Genomic DNA, 23,852 nt, shown 5'->3' on the forward strand with positions numbered 1-23,852 from the left:
GGTCACTTTCTGTAGTGCTACAGGCAATAATCAGGGCCACTTTGAATGGGGCTCTTAGAGCAATACTGTTTAGTCCACTCAGCTCAGAGGACAGCTTTCTGAGGAAGCCCTCGTTGATCAAGGCAGCATAGAGTTGACAAAAGGATGCTGTGTCACTTCCTTAAACAGTATAGAGTTATATAAGATGAGACAGGGTTGTAGGGGGAACTGAAGAAGAAAGCATAAATACTGCATATATATATATATATACTCATATACATATATGTGTGTGTGTGTGTGTGTGTGTAGCCACACTTTTCACCTAAATTGTGAAAGAGTAAAACAGGAAGAAACAACAGAAGTTCATCTTACCAAATTCAAGTTCCACTTTTAAGATGAGTGTATGTTTATAGGGTTGAGCCGAACATGTTGTATCCCTTCCCCCGTTGTTAGACAGATTACTGGCTGCTTATCAAAGACCATACAGGAAGGAAGATATATTTGCCATAATATTCATGGAACCCAGGTGATTTAGAAGTCCTTCTGGGCTCCAACAGATTCAGGAACGTCTTTAAAAACTACAGTTATGCAACTAAGTTTTAAACTAATATTCAAGGGGAAAAATACTGAAAATGTCTTTTTAAAGTAGGGGGAAAGTTCAATCTGCTTCTGTTATAAGAAGTCTAATTATTATATTATATTATATTATATTATGAAAGGTGTTTGTAATAGCCGCTTTTCAGGGTAGTACCGCCTACCAGTTGACGTCATCAACCACATGACTTCATGAAACTAGGACTTTTTGAGAAGGATAAGTTTCGAAGTTTTGGAGCACTTAAAACAGTCTTCACGCCTAAACCGTGAGAGCTATTTAGGATTAATTGGATTTTATTTCTTTAGTGCGATAATTTCCCTGTAATGTAATGTCTGCCGTTGGTAGCGATCGCTCCGTTGTCTTTGTCATACGTCATTGTCTCCTCCCGGAGCTTTCGGCCGAGATCAAAACAAGCACGTACCAGTCCCTGTAGGAAACACTTGTAGGCTGGGATGTACTCGAAGAAGACGAAACTTGAGGCCACAGCCGATCTTCGTGCAGCAAAATAAAACAAGACTTTATTGAGAACATACGTGAGGGTATGTTGACTCAAACTTATACTGCACTTTTCACTTTTCTATCGCAGTTATCTGTAACCGCTAACGATTCCAGCGACTGAGTGACTTGTGCTTTGATTTATAGGATCAAACCATAAGTATTATTAGATTTAGCTGAAGATAAATATTAGTTAAATGTTTTCATATTAAAATCATTGTTTCTGTTTTTATACAGTATTTTTGTAGTCAGGAGCTTTAGTTTTTACGGTAATACTAAATGTTTCTTTTCATTCATTTTCCAACAAGTCACAAGATGAGGTTATAACTTACCGATGATAGTGTATAGCCACTAATGCATGGGTATGAAAAATATAAAAATAAATAAATAAATAAACCCTTCAGTGGCTGGACATTTTTCTGCTTATACTTTAATATTTCTACTCCAACAAAAAAGACTTTACACTGTTTTATTGGTACTTTTACTTGAGAATACTGAAACTCTTAACGAAGGAGTCATTATTGGTAAAAAGAAAAAATGAGCTTCAACCAAATATTTTGAACGTGAACTCATCATTTAATTTCCTAACACATATACACATATTTAACCGTAGTTATTAATATCTCTGTCTCTTGTTCTTAGATGCTTCTGTCCCTGTCCGTGCTGATCCTCTACGTGCCGTTAGAGGGCAGCAGCTCACCAATCAGTTGCTACAATGACCAAGGAGATGCTGTTGATTGGTAATTCATTGATAACAATTCCTGAGAAATCACGTACAAAAGTCCTCCTTATTTGTTTGTTTTAACCTAGATGTATTATTCTGATTAAACAGAAGCAATATTTTCAATAACAGTTTAGCATTTACAGACATGCACCAATATAAGCAGTTCTTACATGTACAGCCTTTCTGTCTGTGTCTCTGTTTGATTTAGGTTCTATATATACAAACTTCCCAAAGAGCATGGCAGTAAGTCTCCTGAACAAGGTGAGATGTATTTGCTTTTGGACCAAGGAAGTGAAGGATGGACTAAAGGGAAGGGGACAGTGAATGACACCACGAGCGCCCTGGGCAGGACGGTCGGACAGCTGTACACGCAGGGGAAGGTTTGTTTCCATCAGGTTTCTTTTTTCTGCTACAAATGTGGAACTGAGTACAAAGTTTAAAAACTGTAAGCTCAGTTTCATTTGGAAAAACACCCAAGTGAAAGCAAGTGTTCTTCAAAATGTGATTATCATACTCTTTTAAGTTCCTTATTATTAATTCATTTAGTATATTCACAATTAATGCTAAAAGGCAAAAAAACGTCAGCTGTTTTAAGATGAGTGGACCTTCAGTTTATATTTGACCCCAAAAATGATGTCATGTTTTAGAAATACTGATTTGTCACAAGATAAAATGTAATATTCTCCTAAAACCATGTATAATAAAGTTGAGTTGAACTTCCAATTCTTACGACTCACAAAACTTAAAATACATTTTTGTTTATCACAATAGCCAAAAGTGACAGACAGTGCTGGTGCATCGACTTCTGTTAACTGCAGTAACTCTTTGCTTTAACTACATGCAGAGCAGTTATGCTTACGTGCAGATTTTAGTCCTAGAAAACCACTGAGCTTAGGGTATTTAAATTTTTCCTGCTTCTTCTTTGTGACCCCAGTCACAAGACTTCTTGTTTCACCAACATGATATGCAATAATAAGCATTTTTTTCATAGACATCTGCTATATCCAGTTGACATTGTTAGATCAGAGGAACAAACATATAATGAGAAGTGAAACTGCATCTGTTCATTCAGGTGATCTGTCTTTCTGGCCGGTGATTGTGCAACTAGGAGGCAGAAAAGGTCATTTACTAATTGAAAACTTGATAGATTCATCAAAACATGTGAGAGAGTTTGTGGATACGATTCTGAATCAAAAATTACTGGATGCAACCATTTGTGCGTAATTGTATTGGTTAACATCACTGTGATGGATGTCAGTGTGTGCCATTTTATTTATTTGTTTGTTTGTTTTCTTTTGAGGTGAAAACATTTGTTTCTACATTTTCTATGATCGGTGAGTACACATGCATGAAGCTACAGTTAAAAACCTTTTTGTTTTTGTTTTTTTACAGAATACAGACATTGCATACATCCTTTACAATGACCAGAAGCCACACGAGGACTCGTCTGGTGACAGATGGGTTCATAACAGTGAGAGCAGAGGGGGTCACACGAAAGGTGAGCTCTCTGATTGTCCCAAGACTGCAGAAAGTTTCGAGCTTTGTTTTCCAAAATTTTGGAATAGTATGAAAAAAATGAGATGAGTAGGGGGCACTACTCCACACCAAAATGAGCCAGTTGAGGTGTTCCGGGCATGTCCTAAGAGGAGGAGAATCTGGGGTAGGCCTGAGACTTGCTAGATAGATTATATCTCTTGATTAGCTTGTGAACATGTTGGTAGTCCCCCTGGATAACGTGGTCAGGGAGAGAGACATCTGGGCATCTAAGCTTAGACTGGTCCACGACCATCAGCGTAACTTTGTGCTGAACATTGGGAGGTGGGGGTGTAAAGATCTCCGTCTAAATAAATAAATAAATCTGCGTAAATTCCCAGATGATTAAACATGCAACTATTTTGCTGGTAATACCTGAAACGAGTAAAGAAAATCAACAGCTTTTTTATGCAAGATAATTCATAATTTTATTGGGGGGGGGGGTTATATTGGTTGGGTCTGATTATTGGGGGGGGGGTCATAACCCCCCTAACCCCCCTGGAAATTATGCCCCTGTCCACAACCTGGTCGTGGATAAAGAGCGAATGGATGGAAAAAGCAAAATTTTTTAAATCAACGTTAAATAAAAGAAGCATAAAGACAACCTATCACATGTTCAAGCTCCTCTTTTTACTTACATGAAAAGTATACAGTATGTTCATTAGAAATTTGATACTAGGAAGATTTAAAAACTCTGCAACAAGGGCAAAAAAAAAGTCTGGCAAAGATTTGTTATAGTAATAAAAACATGTTGAAACATCTCATTATCAACCTCACGTTCTTCTTTCATCATTTATATGTTCTAATTCTACTTATTAAAAAAGAAGTGCAGATTAATGCGCATTACTTACATTTCCTCTGATGCGTAAAAACAAATGAGCATAGATAAATATATTTTGTTTTCACTTGAATGTCCACGTTAACCATCTTCAGGGAAAACGTCTGATGTATTTTTCTTACTATTTTAATATCTCTGCTCCTCAGGTGTTGTGCTGCTGGATAAAAATCAGGGTTTCTGGTTGGTCCACAGCACCCCTCAGTTTCCTCCTGTTCAACAGGCAGGGGAGTATTATTACCCCAGCAGCGGGGAGAATAATGGGCAAAACTTCATCTGTGTTACATACCCGCTCGACCATTTCCAGACCATCGGTAAGACTGGAGCCATGCCATGTGGCCTCTTAGCGAAGAAAGAGTTGATATAAAAATGCAGTTAACACTTAATGAGGATGTTTAAATGGATGATGGTATTAGATTGCAATCACAGTATGAGTGCTGGGAGGAGAAGGTCCAGACAGCTAATGACGATTCATATTCTGTTCCCTGTCTGCAGTTATGTTGGTCTGACTAAATATGCTTTAATTAACAAGGAACTGAAGAGTTTCTTTTCAATCTCATATCTTTATTAGGGTAATATTTTTGCTTGGTAGTTAAAAAGTCAAGCTGTTGTAGCCTGTGGTAGTATTTTGTGAGAGATTACGAATAAGAAGTTCATGTTTATGTAGTTTACTGTATCAGCCAAACATCTTAACCATGTTAACTTAAGGCCTGCAGACCAAACTGGGGCTCACAGAAGCTGTTGGATGTTCTGCCAACCAATTTCTAATATACTAAATAAAATAGAGATAAAAAGAGATTCCATTTCGGTTTAATGTAATCTCAGCTACGAGGCAGCTGTTAAATAGAGTAAAATATGTATTTGCAAAGTTTTTGTAAGTTTCTTATAGTCCCAGTAGTCTGGCTTCTCTAAGTCACCCCCTTCCCTCCCACTATGGCTCAGGAGGTAGAATGGGCCGTCTACCAATCAGAAGGTCGAAGGATTGATTTCCCAGCTATTCCAGCTTACATGTCGAAGTAGCCTTGGACAAGATGCTACACCCCAAGTCACCCTATGCATCCACTGTGTGAATGTTATACAAAGTTCTTAGGTATAGAAATATAGCTTATATGAATGTGTGTGTGATTTGGTGAAAGAGGCTTTTTGTAAAAAGGACTTTGAGTGCTCAGTTAGAACAGAAAAGCATTATACGAATACCAGTCCATTAACAAAAGAAAAAAAAAGAAAAAGTAAAAAGACAACCATGCAAAGTGTTTTGGTTTAATGCTATTTTATATTTGTCCACATAAAGGACGACCTGCTCTATTCATCTCCAGCTCCGCTTTTATTCTTGAACCCTACAAAAGTAGTTTTGCATCATTCACAGTTGAAAATAATCAGTATTTGTCTCATACTTTGACTTTAGTGAGATTTCTCAGTTTATCCTCCTTATGAGTTAAGCTCTCTTCCTCTTTCTTTTAAAACAACTTAGTTTGCTTGCTGTTTGGGCCTCTGTCCTCTCAGTGACAAAATCCAGGTAGTCAAGAATTAAAAAAAAAAAAAGCCTGATTGACACTGAATCTTTATCGCAGTCTGAACTAGTTTTTTTCCCGTTTTTTCTCTCACAGAGCTTATTTGATTACGATTAATATGAACATCCTCACTGGAACTCTGTCTGTTGGACTGAAAACAAGGAAAGTAAAAAGCAACCAGTCAATATCGTGCAATTTTTTCAAACTATAAAGCATATTTTCATTGTTAGTCTTACATATAAGACAACTTTTATACTCTCTTTGTCACAATCCAGTTAACGGACTATGACAAAGAACAGGAGACAAGGTGAGCTGGTAACTTGGTAGACACAACTGATTTACAAAAGCACAGCTAAATTTAGACATGCTTGTCTGCGGGTCAGTCGTGTAGTGTAGACTATGTATGGATGAATGGCAGAGAAATCCAAGGATCACACTGAGATCACACCACAGAGTGACTGCGGAAAGAAGGGAGCTTTTATAGGTGAACACGCAGGTATAGCTCATGCTGCCATTTACTCCCCTGTCAGCTCTTACAGGACAAAGCAGAGCACAAACCAGAACAAAATGGAGACATCTAGTGCCGGGATGGCCGAGGGTCATCCATCACAAGATAGGTTAAGAAAGTCCTTCCCCAGGAATGTTTGAGCATACAGTACTTCTTTTTCTGCGTTGCGATGAATTTTTATCCTGTAATTTTGCCTCTTTTTTTTAAACAGATCATGGTTGCTATTGTTTATTTAAAGAAAAAGACAAAAATCGGGCCTCCATCAACAGTTAGTAATGATTTCCCTCTGTGTTCTCTTTTGTTTAAGGTCACCTAAACAGTAAATGTCCATGTGGTGCTCAAAAATACTGCACCACATGGCAGCCGAACCGTTGAGTTCGGCTGCCGTCCTGGTAGCTCCGCGACGACTGTGCTTTTATTTTGCTCTAGCATGTTTGCACAGTCGGGGGGAGTACTTTTTTAGCCAGAAAAAACATTTCACTGTATGTTGTACCAGCTATAACTACATGTGACAAATAAATAAAGAATTGAATTACTGCTGATTTATGCCGGTATATGTTACACACTAATAATGAAAACTTCTTAAGCACATTTAATCACTAATCTGTGTCAGTATCTACAATTATTATTATTCCCCGTAGAAGATGATTCAAGTATCGTCTGGTGCTTAATAATCGACTCAGGTATTGACACAACAAAAACAGCCTGAACTGAGATAATCAGCATAAACAGGTGTCATCACCATGTCACCCGGCTGCCTCTGCAGTTCCCTGGCAGACCCAGCAGTTGGCACAGTTGCTATGGCAGTGCCTGGGGTAATGTAATTAAACTGAGGTATGTAACCATAGAGATACTGGCCCTCACGCTCTAGCAGGGATTTGCTTTATCAGATTCTCGTCTCTCTAGCTGACATGCTGAGAGTGTCAGAGTGTTCAGTCTGCAGGGTTAAACAGCAGAAGGTGAGCACAGCCTCATCGTGTTTTTATTTTAAAGCACCTTGCAGCGTTCATTTGCACATAAATTTGGAGAAATGGAGATTTCATACTACTGTCTATAATGTTTTTATTATGTTGTCAGAATAATTTTCCTGTTAATGCTTTAATTAAGCTACTTACTTGTTTTTTATTCAAAGCACTGCTTATGTTTCAGTTTGTGCTAAAACATTAAGTATTTAAGTCATTTATCAGTTGTCACAAACGTATTTTCTTCATTAAGCCAGGATGCCAATATCAGCTGGCATATGTGGGCAATTGGCCTCAAACCAGAGTATTAGGCAAATAAAAGTCTGTTCTGCAGCCTGTGCCAGATGAAGGTGTGTCAGGGGATTCATCGTGAGAGTCGTTTGAATGTCAAGACGTTTTAATTAAAACCAAAAATGTCATCCTCATGGTGACAGGACGAAAAGTCAGAGGATTACCAAACTCAGAAGAACTCATCCTCTGAATGCTATTAATATCTCACCAGAAATGCATAGAAACTGCAGATAGTTGTAAAAGAATTTCAGTCCAGAGTAGTCGACCAATTGGTAGACATCGCCATTACGTAGCTTTTATGGGTAAAAATGACATTTTCAGCCTCGCTTATGCATGAATGTATATAAAGAGAATAGAATTGAAGTTTTTTTTTCCAATTTTCACGTTCTTCAGTGCTGCAGTATGCACTGCTTTGGTTTATATTTTGAAAGGAGCGAGCAAGATTTTATTTTCCGTTTTACTTTTGTGTTGCTTTAATTTAAAATTCAGTTAAAAGTAAAGCCAGAGCAATACTTAAACCGGAGGCTGACGAAAAGAATTTTTAATAACAACCTGCTTAACTCTGCATGATGGCGGTTCTCTGCTACATGTGCAGCAGACAGCGCTGAGCATAAGCAATAATGTATAAATAACAACTAAGTGAAAGCTGCGATGCTCAACAAACTATGCAGTGACACAATTTCTAATTTACCCCAATAATCTTTATTCCTGCGAAATGTTCTGTGTGCACAAATAAAACAAACAAAATGTCTCAGTGTTTAAACTTAGACATTTTACTGTTTCATGGAAAATATTAGCTCATTTTGTTATGGGGGCCATAAAAGGCTGGAAAAGTAAGTGGATCTAAAAAGAAACAGCTTGTGGAACATGCTAGTGACATTATTGGGGTATAAAATGAGCATCTTAGAGAAGCAGAGGTTTGCCAATCTGTTAAAAGTACATCTACAAATTGTGGAACAATTTCAGAATATTGTTCCTCAAAGGAAAATTGCAAGTACTTTGGATAGCTCATCATCTACAAAACATAATATCATGGAACGATTCCAAGAATCTGTAGAAATTTGCGCAAGGAACAACAAAATCAGTATTGTGGGCCCCCAGGCAGCACTCCATTACAATCAGGCAAGAGTCTGTCATAGATATCACTGCACTGGCTTAACAACAGTGCCAGAAATCATTGTCTGTGAATACATTTTATTGTGACATCTACAAGTGCAAAGATCCAGAAGCCCCTCCATTTTCTCACAGCTCATTTAAAATAGACTGAAACAAAGTGGAAAACTGTTCTCTGAAGAAGTCTCTCAAAAAGTGCTGCGACTGGTCTTCTCAGTTCCCGGGTGTTTGTTTGTTGTAACCTTGTTACAAGAACAGGGAATGCTACACAGTAATAAACACAGCCCTGTCTCAGCTCTGTTGGAATTGAAGTTGTATGTATTGGTCTGGTGTGACATAAACGGAGATCTGATTATGGTTTTAACTTGCTTTACGTCAGGCATCAAACAGGAAGAAACTTTAAAGTTATTCCTGAATTGTATGTACAGTTAGATTATACCTTAGTTATATGTTACCGTGCACAGTGTTCCAGTGCAGGTCCGTCAAATGGCTTTGAACCAGTGTCACCAGTACAGTGCTTTTTATTTGCTTTACTTAAAGGATGATGTTATTATAGGGTGTGGTTTTCTTTAAATCTAATTACTTTTGCACCACAGGAGAACAGCTGGAGATCAATCAACCTAATGTGTATGACTGCAGCATCCCAGAGTCTTTGGCATCCCAGGTGCCTTCGCTCGCTGCTCTTTGTGGCAAAAGAAATCGGAAATATGAATTCTTTCCACATGCCAAACCTGTGTCCAATCGCAGCGTGACACTCACCTCAAAGGGTGGGACAAACTTCATCAGCTTTGCCAAAGGAGCCTCTTTTGACAACGGTACAACTTAATCGAAATGATGTCTTTTCTAAGCCTAACCCTTTTCTGTCTTTGTGACCCTGAATATTTTTAGAGCATTCGTACAGTTTACTTGCAATAAAAAATGTAAAAAAAAAACAAAACACCCTCATCCATCTTGTGTCCCCTTCATCAGATCTGTATCATGCGTGGGTGGCCCCAACCCTCCAGTCAGACCTCTTGGTCCAGTTCTGGATTCGCTCCACGGGCATCCTTTCTTCCGACTGCTCGGATGACTGGAAGGTCCTGAACATCAAGCTCCTCAACCCTGGGCAGACGTTCTCCTTCAAGACCAGCCAGGACCACTCCAAATGGGCGGTGAGCCCCAGTGAGACTGGGGCTGGTGGAGGCTGGGTGTGTGTCGGGGACATAAATCGAGATGAGGCTGAGGAGAAGCGGGGTGGAGGCACAGTGTGTCATCGTGATCCGGTGGTGTGGAAGGCTTACCGAACAGCGGCCTTGGACTGTGAGGACTGTCAAGGAAAAACAGTCCAGTGCTGAGAGTCTGGAGGAGCCAGATGTGTCAACTTGGACATGATGAGTCATGAGGGTGAAAAAATATAACGCGAACAGGGTTTTATGTGGATTTATTTGTTACAGATTTCTGTTCACATCTAGTGAAATCTATGTGAAATATTTAGCCTTTAACATTTAGACAATTTCAGTTTTTTAGTTTAAACACATTCCTGCCAGACGTTTTACACTAATCTAGTGATCAGTAGATGACAGTAAGATGCCAATAAACAGCAATGCAATATTTCAATCAGTCCATAGAGTCTCATCTTCAAATAATTACTATTTAACAGTAAATAGTAATGACTTTCAAGTATGTGCAGGTGTTATTGTTTATTTCAGATTTGATTCATAGTGACCAAAAAACCAAACATCTGCATCTAATTTAGGTGTAACTAGAAGTCGTGACATTACACATTAAAGCCAGTCATCACTCACACCTACTAGAGAAGTAGACATATACTTCAAATGAAATGATCGACTCGTCCAACTTTAGCTAAAATATAAAATTTCCATCAGCCACAGACACTCAATGGGAGCATTTTACTTGTTCCTCTGTTAAGTATGATTTCATGTGGTTATCAAGGGTCATTGAGTTGTTCTCTTTATAATTTTAGATTTTCTGGAGCTGGAATAGTTATGAGTAATATGTTCATTTTGTAAAAGACAAAAACCTCAAAAGTGGCACTTTAGTGGTTCAAGCATCTTTATAACCACTGGGTACTGTTTTCAGAGAAACTGAAGAGACACTGGTGCGAACGGGATGAGTGCCGTTTCACTCACTGACATTTTCTGCTTTTAAACATTAGCTCGTTTATTCTCAGGGAGAATTCCAAACCTGCTGGTTAATTCTTTTTAATCAAATGTGGGAATGATTGTGCTTAATAACAATCTGTCACTGATGATGAATTACAGACACTTGAATCATTAACCAGGCTTGTATGAGTGTGTGTGCATCTCCAGCATGAGCTTTAGATTTGATACTTTTCCACATATATACATTAATTCTGACCCTGACTGTGCTTGAAGATTGTCTTGTCACTGGTTGTCTTGAATTTGAATAAAGATACGAAGAAAAATATGTATTTTTAGTCACTGATCCGCATCCTCTTTCCTTTGTTTACCCCTCACAAGAAAAACAGAAATGCCATGTTTTTGACAAGTAGCAACAACTTTAATTGTTTTTTATGGGATACTCAGCAGCATGAAAAACATCTCAGTACTGAACATCAGTCAAAAACAATTAAAATTCATATAAAAGTAAATTTATTACCACAAAAATAGGACATACTGTATGTAGTGCATAAATAGCTTTGATGTGGAACTACACAGCACTGGAGTTGTCTGCAGTTCCTCCACGTGGACTGTATACATTCTAATGCAAACATGAGAAAGTGAGCACCCAGCAGAGAAAGGCACTAAAACAATCTGTAGCATGGGATCATGCTTGCACGTCTTTTTTTTAATACCCACAATCCTCTCCCTGGCCCCTCAGTGCTCGTGCCTCGGCCGGTAAAAGGAGCCTCACCAGCACTGACCCGGGACGACCAGAGGTCACAAGATTTGTTTCAAAGAGACATACACTGAAGTTAAGATGTTCACTGAAGCCACGACGCTGGAACTGAGGCTTTGCGGTCTGTGTAAACTGCAGTGAAGATGGACTCCTGCTGAGCTACTGGAAAATCTGCATAAATTAAGTTTAGCTTATGCTCTGTTGAAAGTATCAGACCTGAAAAACCTTAAACTTAGCAATGGCAGTGTTTTTCTCTTACTTATGTTCCTTTCTAGTAACAAACTGAAGCAAAGCTGTTTTAAAAGTGCTTAAAGATCAAAGCTGCAATAATCAGTTTTCATCCACGAGGTTTAAGAGGCTGAGTGATGTTTGATCACCCTGTAACGTAGCAACACAGCTGCGTACATTCACGTGCAGCTGAGGGAGGTGACACTGTAAAAATTTCTTTGCAAATACATTTTGTCCACTTGGTTTAATTAGTCCTTATCAGCCTTCCTTGAGGTTTACTTTGGTCTCCAGCAGCTCCTGAGAAAATTATGTGGCTCTCTGACTTCACCTGTTGGTTCACAATTGCATGAGTATTCGATTCAGGTAAAAAAGATGACCAATCAGAGCTGCTTTTGTAATATCTGTTGGTGACAGCTGCAACAAGGTGGTATTTCTGAGTGTAAAACCAAAACAACGAGCTAAAAGAGCCTTAAAAACTGAGCAGAGCTTCAGAACTGATAATAAACTGACCGCAGTTCATTACAACAGTTTACAACAGAGTTTCAGTGTTATTCTAAAATCCTGATTATTGCTGCTTTAAGTTTATGGAGAAATGAGTAAAAGCTAAAATAGCTGTCCTTCTCTGTGGACATGTCAGCCTGTTTCTTGCAGTTATTTTAAGGATTTTTTCCTTGTTGAAACAGTTACTTGTCACGCGAGGACCTGTCACACAATGCTGAGATCACACAGACATACAAAATATATAAATATATACAAATCATATATGTCTCATTTGAAAAGCTCCAGTGTTTTGCTACAATGATGCACTTGCACTGTCTTGATTCCGATTCATATCTCATTAAATCTAATTTCCCCCAAAAAAACACACTTCAAGTCCTTCAACAGCATCTTGGGTAATCACAGAAGCGCATTCCAACCAATCACATCTTTTTTACATTCGGAAATGTCAGTCACAGATGAGGCACAAGACAACAAGGGATTTCTTGGTGTTTTGTAGCAATTAAAGCAACTCTTTCTTTCTGTGAGTTGTAATGATAAAAAGCATCAAGTGCTACCTGACAGGGACTTGAGAACCAGTACCAAAGGTACACTTAAAGGCTTTCACTGCTCGTCCTTGGGATGTAAATTAGCGTGCATGGAAAAGTGCAAATAGCTCTGTTGAACACAGCAGCTGGAGTTCTGAAATATCTGCCACACCTTCCTGCAAGGAGATGTTGACTGAAACACAAGCAGAGTTCTTCTTGGTGTTTTGGTGAGCTTGGCAGGAGCACAGGAGAAAGGCATGTGTAGGTTTTGTGTTGGACAGAGAAGGCCACATTTACTGTCCGTGAGAGCTCACTCTGCATTCACATTGGGAGACCATCAGAGAACTCCACCTCGGTAGACAAAGCAGACAAAAATCTGATGTCAAAAAAGATTCCTGACCAGTCTCCTTCCCTTGGCCTTGATTCGAGGAAAAGTGGCGCTCGTCTCTGTGCTGATCGGATGCGAGCCAAACGGGGAGTTCCCGTCTTTCCTTCTTAGCAGGAAATCAACACTAGATGACGTCATGGCGTAAAAGACATTTCCTGTAGCAGGGATGACCAGTTCTGTTTTAAGAGAAGAGAAAGGAATAAATACATGACATGTGAAGGCTGCTGCGCTCTAATGAGATTCATTTGCAGTGTTTAATGGATTTGACTTGTAGAACTTGTAGTAAATTGTATTTTCTCTTAGTTTTCAGTCTTTTTTTAACTGCAAACCGCTCAAGAGCAAAATGTGCTACTCTAATAACAGATATTAATGATAAAAAGTGCAATCATGAAGTACATCCTGTCTCTGGCAACAGTCCAGAGACCACATAGGAGTTTGCAGTGAAGCATCACAAGCACGATCAGAATCATGCTTCTGGGGTGTTGCTTTTTATTTTTACATTTGAATGCCTGTGGCTGTAAATTTTGCAGGACTGCCCAGGCTGACTGTTATGATATCACCAGCTGTCTGAGGGAGAATATTCAGCAGACTTCCTTTGTCCTCTGTCCAGAAATGAAATTAAAATTAAACGGTTGCCATTTTGACACACTGAAGGACATCTCGTGGTCATTGCAGACGCACAAGTGAAAAGAGAGAGAAGGGGGGGAAATCTCAAAAATGCTGAATGTGGTCCAGTAAGAAAATGATCCTCAAGGATCCAAATTTAATTGAGGTTCCAGGTTGTACAGAAAGTATTACACATGTGTAATATAGATTAAAGATTAAAATATAGATTTTGATGTCTGTCTAGCTGTTCTAAGATCATCAAAGCAGCTGATTGTAACTGTCCTAGTTAATGGACAAAGGAGGAAGCTCAGCTTTGCACTGGCAATTCAAACATTCAGGTTTGTATTCTCTTAAAGTTCCTACATTATTAATTGGATTTTCATAATGATTTTAAATAATTATTTGATTGCACATATTTCTCATACTGTCTGTCCCAATATGTGCAAAAAGCACTTGCTTTACAAAGATCTGCATAATCAAAATGCCCAACCTTACAAATATCAGATGAAACTCCCTCAAAAGTTAATAACCTCCTGACAAAGGTAATGACTTTGTACATGTGTCAAACTAGACTAAAATTAAAAAAATAATAATAATAATTTAACTGTGGCACTGATGGGTTAGTCAAAAGAAAAAAATTCAAAATGAAGTCTTTGTCTCCTCTGAAAAGAGAAACCACTTTGACAAAACTGGTCATATTAGTAATGATGACTTTTTTAAACATTGTGTCTGTCGAATTGATTCGTTTTTTTTTACCTTTTCCTTCAGGCAGAAGCTGTATCAGCTCATATCTGGATGCCTGTTTGGGGTCTTGATTGTGCTTTTCTAAGGCAGAGCTGATCACAGTGGGAGTCTTGTCATTGCTCGTAACCTGAGGCGACAAAGGACAATAACAGTGAAAACAGGACAGCCTGATTTGCACTAATAATAACCTGGGTCCGTTGTATCCTGAGGATCTGACTCTGATTACTATGATTATGGGGTCCTTGCAGATAGGAGGAGAAGCTGTAAGTGCAAATTGTCACTGATAAATTAATGACAAAGGCTTCTGTGCTGATTTTAATTAGAGACAAATGGTTTGGATTCGTACCAGTATACTCCGATACAGGTTTCCATCCTCCAGGTCCATCCGTATCCTGATGATCCGCATGTCTGCCCCTGACCCTTGGATGTTACCAGGGGGATTGTTGCCACAGGAGGCTGATCGACGGTGTGATTTTGTAGGAGTGGTTGGAGTCAGCGTGGCAGGGTTGGATTCATTGGTAGGAGGGGACGTGTCAACATCCAGACAGGACACAGACGGAGATCTCATATGCTGCAGTAGAACAGTAATCATGAAAATGATAATGACTGAGTGGAATCGGAAACTAATCTGTATATTTAAACATGCAAAACAGTCCAGCCTGCCTACTGTGAAATGACATAATATAAACAGAAACCTGACTGATGACTGTTGTTGAGTGACTTACCTTTGTGAGCTTTGAAAGCAGGTTATTGACGGGTGAGTGAAAGTCAAAGAAGCTGTCACTGTCACCAGCCAGGCTGGTTCGGGAGGTGCTTAGACTGGAAATGCATGAAAACACACAACACAACAATCTGAGAAACTTGTCAGGGAAACTGGTTTATTTGTTACAAATTTGCAAAAAAGTTTTTACACTAAAGTTAAACTTTAGTTAAACAGTTAAAATCTAAATTTTAAGCAGCACAGGCTTAAAGGCTCAAATTTGTTTCTATGAAAATTATTAAAAAACTTAAACCTACGAAGAAACAACCACCGTGACCTTAGGTCCAAAGAGATATTAGCTTAAGTTGAAATAGGTCTGTACTTTTATTTAGTACCAGCTTATTCCACAAGATGGTGGAGTGAGTTCATGCAACATTAATTTAACCAGATTAGTCATTAAATTATTATTTAGAATGACGGTCTGATAAAACATAAATCTTCTTGAGGAAATGAAGGCAGGACTAAAAAGAAATATCAAAAATTTAACATGAGCACTTCTTTAATGGCTGAAATCCTGCCCTCCAGTGGTAAAAGTGGATAATTACAAAAAGTATCATAAAACCTAAAAAATATCTGTAACCAATCCAGGGCTCTGGTTTGTTGCCAATGTAGTGAGAAATATTTTTTAAAGCTTCTTTACTGCAGTGGTCACCAACTGACGAGTTGAGAAGCCAAAATCCGCTTCCCATTAAAATTCTATATCCTAAACTGTATATGTGGTATTGCATATATATACTTATATTTAGTGTTATGTGTATGTTTATGAATGAGTCAGTGAGCTCTGCTTAGCTTACTCTGGACACTGTGTGATAACGACAGCTGGGGCATGACCGCGAGGGCTCGGGTCGCCAGGTGCTTCGATTTCATTGGACAGCCTATAACTGAAAAATTAAGGATAACTTTATCATTCTTCATCCATCAACACGTGCTACAGCAGCTGTCTTTAAAATAATGAATTCATTCAAGGCAGTTTTTGGTTGTCTCGACTGTAACCAAATGCATACACACCTTTCCTCTTCCCTCAGAGTAGGCACGCTGTTATACCACTGCACGAAGGCCTCGTCAGCAGTGAAAACACAGTTTTTGCAGGATGATTGCAGGAGCCGGATTTGAGCTAAAACCTCAAATTCCTGTTAACAAAGAGCCATATCACCACAAAGTTTCACAACAAAAAAAACCCCACCCGTGTTAGCTGTTCTCTTATTACTGTGCCAGTTTTTTTCATCTGTATCAGAAGCACCTCTCAGCACCCTACACTTAATCATTTCCTCCCTCAGATATTATGTTACTGCTCCCTCTTACACACTCTTTTCTTACTTACACTAGCAGCTTATGTTAATGCTGCAAAAAGTGGAGCTTACTCTGTTCAAAACTGCTTAGTATCAGGGCATCAGCTTAACCAAATGCAGAATGTCTCTTATCATAAGCATTAAAACAGATCACGTATTCAACTTTGAACCTTTTATCTCTCAAACTGATGTGTATTGCAGCACTTACTCTTCTCCTTTTGTCAAAGTTGATGTAGCCGTTCTGCAAAGGAGTGACAGAATCTGTTATGTCAGCTCAAGAATTGTAAAATAAAAAGTCCAGGGGACGTGACACAGATGAAATCAACTTACATCCAGCCTGTCTTTGACTGCCGTGTCCAGCATGGTGAGGTCTGTGAGGAAGATACCCAGGTAGGGCACGGTGCCCTGCGCGTTGGACTGTGTGAGAAATAAAAGAAAGTGTTTCATCAGTTTCCTCAGAGGTTTCTACTCACAATGTAAAGAGCCCACACAGCGAGGGATTTCAGAGCTGCCGCCTGCAGCTATTTTTCAAACAGTGGCTTGGGATTTAGCTCATCACGCACATACACAAAGACAACAGCTCGCTGTTCCACTTTGCTGTTGCATGCTGGTCGATCGCCCTCACAACCCTCTATTAAACCAATGAAACACCCCCGCTCAACAGTGTTAGTGTCTGAATGCAGAGTTTAACTTGTGTTAACCAATATGTTAAGCTGTCAGGAAAGTACTTTTAACTCCCCCCAAAAAACGTTGCCTACTCGCACATTAGTGACATGCTGAAACCACGCTCTGCAGTACATACGCTGTGCATGCAATAAGACAGCGCTCGTGTCATTCTGTAAGCCCTCAAACTTCATCTAAAACGGTGTCTCTGTCTTTTATAACGCTCATGACACGGTTGCAGGGTCTTACATCATTTCACATTTTTCCAAGGTCTACCATAAAGGACGGTGGGGGTGTACAACCCCTCAGGCTAAAATGTTTGGTATGTACCCCAGATGTGCGCTGTAAAGTTAGTGAAAATTGTTGTCTTTTATGTGCATGCAGATCTGAGGTTTTGCCTCTGCAGAAGACCATAAGGTCATTTTAAAGGACTCCTCTGCTGCTGCAGCTATGTGGAAAGTCTTGATGATGTAATCCCAAATTTATTTGACACTCCACTGAGGGTTATTTAAGTCAAACTGTGGACGAAAGCTAAGAGCGGCACACTTGAGGCATTTAAGTAGTGTCCCCCTACAATCTCTTTTTAAAGGTTGTTAAGGGAGTTCATTATCACACAAACAACCCAACCTGTTTTTAACCAAGTATTCTTCCACTGTCAGATGTTTAATCTCCACAACAAGTTTTGACAGTATTTCCAGTTACCTTGTTAAGGTATCTGTTGTTGAGCCTGTTTTCCAGGTTGGCAAACTTTGACGTGCCCTCCTGCAAGAGAAAAAAACCAGAGGGAAATCCTGAGTTTCAACCTGGATTAGTAGAACGTAATCAATTCTCCTCCTCTACTTTCAGAACAACAACAATACTTACAGTGACAACTGTATTGTACTGTATTGCATTTGGTCAACAATAAAAGTACGTGTTACACCCAAAAAGATGGAAATGCCAGCAGAGGCCACTGGGACACCAAACTAGCACTTATTTGCACTTACAGTTGCTTAAAACTGAACACAAAATAAAAGCTCTTGATTTTGAGAGCTGACATAATTTGTATTTGTGAGATGTTTTTGCTGACAAAATGCTGAAAATGCAAAACAGTGAACTTGAAGATGATAAAAACTCCCTGAGGTCAGGCCTTAGACATGCCATACATTGTTAAAATAGTTGTTATCTAACTTGGTTTATAATGTACAACAAATTGTATATTATTAACATTATTAGATATTAATTGTATAAAAAATTATGGACTTTGGAAGAAAGTTATTACACTGAGACAGTACAACAAATCTAATAGTGGGTTATTTAAATAAAAAAAGGTAAATTTACAAAGAAAAAAGAGATTTTATCTGATATTAATTAATTAAATGTTCATTTTTTGTAAAGGAATTCTAATGAACCCCATTCCATCACAAATGCTTCTGGCTGCTGTGTAATATATGCCTGTGTTAGCCAACCTAATTACATTATAAATTCCAATCTGATGCAATAAAGAAATCCCTGAATCACCACACAATTAGACGCATCTGGAGTTTCAAGGGATGCTGCTGCAGCCTGGGCCTTGTTGGAAGAAAAAAAACATACTGGTGTTGATGAGCTGATCAGGTTTTAGTGTCAGGTAATGTTAGCTTGTGGTATTTCTTTTCCACTGCCAGCCTCTACAATGAGACAACGTTGATCCAACCTTTTAAAATCAAGCAATGCGGTTGGTCTTAATTAAAATATGCAGGTTTAATTGTGGAATTTCTAAAGATTTTTTCCTGGAATAATCCTTCTACCATGGTAGAATGTTTTGTAATGTACTTTTTCCATTTCCATCAACATTTATAGGTATATCCAATGTTTATCTGTGAAAATGTCTCACATTTTATCTTTACTTGCAATGCTTGCAAGTAAAGACTTTTATTTACCACTAAATTAGATACTGTAAAACCTAATTCTGTCATGATTAATTTTCAGGTAACCTAAGCACACATTAAAATCCTTTTCACGACATTAATAAGAAAGTTAGAAGCGTTCAGTCAAAAGATCTGTCATGAAAACTTAGCATCAGGGAAGAGAAACAGTCAAAACTTGCCATAAACATCATAATAAAGCGGTATTACTGTCAAATGTTTCTGTGACAGTTTTGTGAATAATTTATTTCTCCTAACGTTCAGTTTAGTCTTTTATTAGACTGAATCATTCATCTTACACCCTGCCTGCTGGTTGTAGTCATTTTTAGACAAGCTGTGAGATGAAGAGGAGCAAGTTACTGTGAGGGAGAGAAAAAAAATCAAAGGGCAACAGAAGGCAGTGGTGTTTTTCTGACATCAAAGCTCAGAGTGAAGCTTTAGAAATGAAAGAAAATGTTTGGATGAACTCCTTTGGGGGTATCATGGGTAAAATCAGAGCTAATGCAAAGCCACTGATGCTCGCGCGGCACCATTATAGAAAATCAAAACATTGCTAATTCTGCCAATTTCCCAAACTCGCTGACACGGTGCAAACTAAATATAATGCATCTTCAAATGGGTGTTTCACAGTGGAAACGCTGACAGAATAAGGGCACTTGTACTAATGAAGATTACACTGTTTTCTGGCCTGCATAGCAGTCATCTTTCTCCGTGGATGGTTAGGCTCTGGTTTAGTCTGTGCAAATATGAATTTAATAAATGTGATGACAGATGACAGGCACATTAATAAATGTCTCATACCACCAGCATGTGAAATAGCAAAGTGACCACATGGTTTTACAGAGCTGCTGTTTGAGCATTAACAGACATCGGTGCAGTCAGTGCATGCTGTGTTAAGCAAAGACTGTATATAAAGGACGGACTGAAAACGAAGCCAACTGAGAACCTGCATTTTTTTCATGGCCAACGGAGGGCAACTCCTCTCTTTGCAAAAAGAAATACTACTGTGTGAGCGTACATGGTCCTTGGATGGAAGCTTGGACACTTTGACAGGTGTCCAGATACATCCTGCAGCCAGCCTGTTTCTGCTAGGTCTCTCAACTAGAGTCACTGAGCTACACCTCCCTGCTGAGTTTGCGCTGATGGTGCCTTTTAAAGCTTTTAATGGATTATCAGAAACATCCTGTTTCATTCTTATGTTAGAAAAAAAGGAATATTAGATACTGGGAGAGTACTACCCAAATGAATTAGCTCATACGTAATATAGCAGATTTAAAAAATGTGATGATATCGAGTAAAGTCCCCAAACAGGCTCTGTTATATAAGCCTAATGCATCATGACTTCATGCACCTACAGCATACTTTCAAAATCAATGTTTTTGGAGCGATAAAGGAATAGGGAAAAGAGTCCTTGGAAGTTGTTTTTTTTAGCAAGACAGTACAAAGATAAGACATAAAAGCCTCTAACGGTAGCCAAGAGCAGCACAGGTCTGAGTAAAAATAGCCCTGAAACGAGTCCAAGTCGTTACAAGAGTTGCTGAAATCTGACTCTAAACCAAGACCGCTCCAACACAACAGCCCCGTCACTGAGAGCTCAAAGCGGCAGCTTTCCAGCATAAGATGCTGCTTCCAGCTAGTTTCATCATTAATCAACACGTACAGTGAAATGACAAGATGTCTAGAACACACGCCATCCGTGTTTGATGATTTCACTTTTTACTTGCTGGTTTCGTGATGTGTCGTGACCCAAGTAGAAAGCAGCCTCAGTGTGCCATAAATAAAATATCAAATTTCTCACTGAATCTGCTTTCTTCGCACAGTATAATGTAACTGATGTCATCATTCGGCATTTGATCCTGTTTTTACCTCAGCCAACTTTGAAGACATACAGTCCACTATCATTACACCCTTAATCCCTGCCACTTACCTCCTTCAGGAGTTCTCTGGTCTGTGAATAGTTGTCCTTGTCTGAGAAGATTTCTGACAGTTCCTCATATTTCCTCAACGCCTCTCTGTAAAGTAACCAGATCAGTAAGATAAAGACTGATTTGTAGTCTTATATTATTCAGTCTACTAAAATATAATGAAGATCATTTGTGCAAGCTTGAGCTTGAATGACGTTAGCCAGGCACAGATTTACTGTTATTGTATTGCATGATATCCCATATGAGATAATATGAAAGGTTTTTTTTAAAAGACAATATCACAGAAAGAGACACCTGAGGTAATTTAGAAATGGAGTTAACATCTAGTTTGAACAGCAGACAGTTACATCCCAGAAAACTGATGCTATAAAATAATATTAAAACAGCGATGGTGCAGTGTGTGCAATATGAAGTTATATCTGGATCATTAGGGGGTCCATTGTCCCTGTTGGGGGGACACTCCCATAGGGCTTAAATCTGGGACTCGGATGAGAGGTGAAATGTCTTCAAGCAACTTAAAGAAGTCCAGACGCTTTCCTTTCCAAGTTCCTTAGCCTTCTCTAAATATGGTTGTTTTTGTAGTATGTAAATAAATTATATAAAATTATATATTTTGTAGTCTTTGCCTGTTTTTTCAATGAATAAGAATTCTTACAAAAAGTGCTCTAAAGCAAAAAGCTTTAATTATCTAGCAAAGTAACACATCAGCCGTCCGTTTGATTCCAACTCCTAAACCAGTTTCCCACCTGCACTGCAGGCCTGAACGTTTCTCAGCAGTACCCGCACGTCTGACTCAGCTGACTCAGACATTCAACAGTTTAACCCGCCTGGTCCCTGTGAGCATGTGGGAGTCTTTGTCTCCTCCAGCTCGGCATTATTCCTATCCAAAGCCAAACTGATTTTCAAGAGGGGCATGTCTAATTATCGAGAATGTGGAACACCTTTGTTTCTCTCAGGTTCAAGAAACTGCAGCCTGATACCTGAGACAGCACTGGTGCCATTCCTCGATTACCATAAAGAGCCTTGTTTACCCATACTAATTCAGTATTGTCTACTGCACTGTACATCAGAAAGTACTTAAAACTGGTGATACTGTTTTAAGTATTACAATCCAGATGTATGTCCGACTTTAAGATTTAGTGCACAAAACAGACAAAAATAGTTTGAATGTATAGTTATCCAATTATTTTTTATTTTCTATTATTAATGAAAAAGATAATAAAAATGAAAGAATGCACAATATTCCTTTCTTATTTTGCACTTCAGACCCCTAATATAAGATGTATAAGCATGATTTTATATTCTGATATTTATAAAAACATTTAAGGAGAGGTGGTTCAGCATCTGACAGGGATGCCTTCTGGATGCCTTCTGGTGTTTTGAGTAAGTTCAGCTGGGAGGAGACCTCAGGGTAGACCCAGGACATGATGGAGAGATTACATTCTTGGGAATGCCTCTGTGTCCACCCAGAGGAGATGGAAGACGAGGTTAGAGAGAGGGAGGTCTGAGTATCTCAAATTAGACTACAGCCCCCCATAACCCAGACCCAGACAGAAAACGGATGGTTGGACGGATGGATGGATGGATATACTTAAATAAACTAATATTTGAGACCAGCTGTTCATGCTGCTGCTCCAATACTTAACATGAACCTGTTTAGAATGATCACCATAGCCTTTAAATGCCCTTGTTTCAAGCTGTAATCCTGCACTTTTCCTCTCTTAGATTGTTTTCCACATATTTGATTATAAAGCCTCTGCACTAAAACAGGGAGTACTGCAGCCTCAGACCTGTCGGTGTCCTGCCACGTCTTCCTCAGCCGGTGGATGGGGTTACTCTTGAGGGCAGACACAATAGCGTACAGCGAGGAGAAGTTCTTCCTGGCTCGACACGCCTGTTGAAAGAACGTACAAAGACAAATACCACCGTTTGCATCTCATGGTATAGTGTAACTGAGAACACCTGTGGCTGTGGGTCTGCCGAGTATTGAGTTACGCTGTTACCTTGATGTGCTGAATAATGGATGCTGCTAAAGGGGTTTGTCTCATAACAAACATAGGGTGAGACCGGAACGCCAGGTTTCCAGCAAACCAGAGGAAAAAAGGGAGAATTAAAGCTGGAGGCCATAGCAGACAGGGACACGATATGTTTTGTGCTTGTGTGTGTTCGACCAGAGCTTGTCATTGCTGCAGGCAATTTAATATTTTAAAGAAGCTGAGTGATCTGCACGGTAACTCTAACACTGCTACAGATTTCACTTAATCCACATTTTCTCTTTCACAGTAAGCAGATGCAAACGTTTCCCATTGCCCAGAGGTCGTACATCACATTGTTTGACTCAGCGCTGGTGTTACTGGAAGAGCTCATTTCCTACACTATTTGCTCATCGTGTACAGAAACATACACCAGGAGCACTTAACACTTACATGCAGTCCAAAAAAATGCTGGTTTTGAAAAAGATCTCATTTGATCTTGAGGTAAACATATATTTTTGTTTGGAGTTGCTGGAAAATGGAAAACAGAAAAGAACATTTCTTTGGCTGTGTAATGATTTTGCACCGTTTCTCAAATATCCTGTTCATATCAGTGAAACACAGCTTAAAAAACACCCAAAAAACAACTTATGGGTTCGATTTTCTGGGTTTGCTTTCTAATTCATTTATCTGTGAGGGGAATTTACCCTGAAAAACGATATTAACTCTGCATTGCATTCTCAAAAAAATGCACCAGAGTATTTTTTGTTATTTGTTCCTCATTGATGGAGAGAAGACTGTGACATAACGTGTGGTGCTCACAGCTATGGATTAATATAAAAGTATAACCAGAATCCTAGCAACTGTGACTTTGCCATGATTTGTGCAGAGTCAGAGCTGAGCATACGATTACAGTTAGAGGATTACTGAAGGATTTAAAGCAGGCTTGAGGTTTTTGGA

General features: G+C 39.0%; 2 protein-coding genes across 3 annotated transcripts in view; one reads left to right on the forward strand and one right to left on the reverse strand.

The window, feature by feature from the left end:
* The first annotated feature begins 771 nt into the window (after window positions 1-771).
* dnase2 (deoxyribonuclease II, lysosomal) lies at window positions 772-10,977 on the forward strand. The gene is made up of 7 exons (XM_004568553.2): window positions 772-1,113; window positions 1,712-1,809; window positions 2,002-2,173; window positions 3,186-3,291; window positions 4,311-4,475; window positions 9,143-9,361; window positions 9,516-10,977. Exons 2-7 carry the CDS (start codon window positions 1,712-1,714, stop codon window positions 9,878-9,880), a joined length of 1,125 nt encoding a protein of 374 aa, XP_004568610.1. The 5' UTR covers window positions 772-1,113; the 3' UTR covers window positions 9,881-10,977.
* Window positions 10,978-11,044: 67 nt separating this feature from the next.
* Window positions 11,045-23,852, reverse strand: part of rgl2 (ral guanine nucleotide dissociation stimulator-like 2) — a 32,495-nt gene continuing 19,687 nt past the window's right edge. For both annotated transcript variants that reach the window (XM_004568554.3, XM_004568556.5), the window contains 11 exons: window positions 22,710-22,813; window positions 20,922-21,006; window positions 17,811-17,870; window positions 16,776-16,862; window positions 16,654-16,686; window positions 16,165-16,286; window positions 15,951-16,037; window positions 15,122-15,215; window positions 14,743-14,967; window positions 14,409-14,523; window positions 11,045-13,222 (listed from right to left, as the gene is read on the reverse strand). In XM_004568554.3, the coding sequence (XP_004568611.1) occupies window positions 13,041-13,222; window positions 14,409-14,523; window positions 14,743-14,967; window positions 15,122-15,215; window positions 15,951-16,037; window positions 16,165-16,286; window positions 16,654-16,686; window positions 16,776-16,862; window positions 17,811-17,870; window positions 20,922-21,006; window positions 22,710-22,813 (1,194 nt within the window). In that variant the 3' untranslated portion in view covers window positions 11,045-13,040. The remainder of the gene's footprint in view (window positions 13,223-14,408; window positions 14,524-14,742; window positions 14,968-15,121; window positions 15,216-15,950; window positions 16,038-16,164; window positions 16,287-16,653; window positions 16,687-16,775; window positions 16,863-17,810; window positions 17,871-20,921; window positions 21,007-22,709; window positions 22,814-23,852) is intronic.

This window comes from Maylandia zebra, linkage group LG11 (assembly GCF_041146795.1).
Source record: "Maylandia zebra isolate NMK-2024a linkage group LG11, Mzebra_GT3a, whole genome shotgun sequence".
In the NCBI taxonomy this organism is placed as follows: Eukaryota; Metazoa; Chordata; class Actinopteri; order Cichliformes; family Cichlidae; genus Maylandia; species Maylandia zebra.

Bases quoted from the DNA above. Each gene is read 5' to 3' on its own strand.
- dnase2 (XM_004568553.2), top strand. From the start codon at position 1,712: ATGCTTCTGTCCCTGTCCGTGCTGATCCTCTACGTGCCGTTAGAGGGC. The intron at 1,810-2,001 runs GTAATTCATTGA...TGTTTGATTTAG, and splicing joins CAAGGAGATGCTGTTGATTG to GTTCTATATATACAAACTTC. The intron at 2,174-3,185 runs GTTTGTTTCCAT...GTTTTTTTACAG, and splicing joins AGCTGTACACGCAGGGGAAG to AATACAGACATTGCATACAT.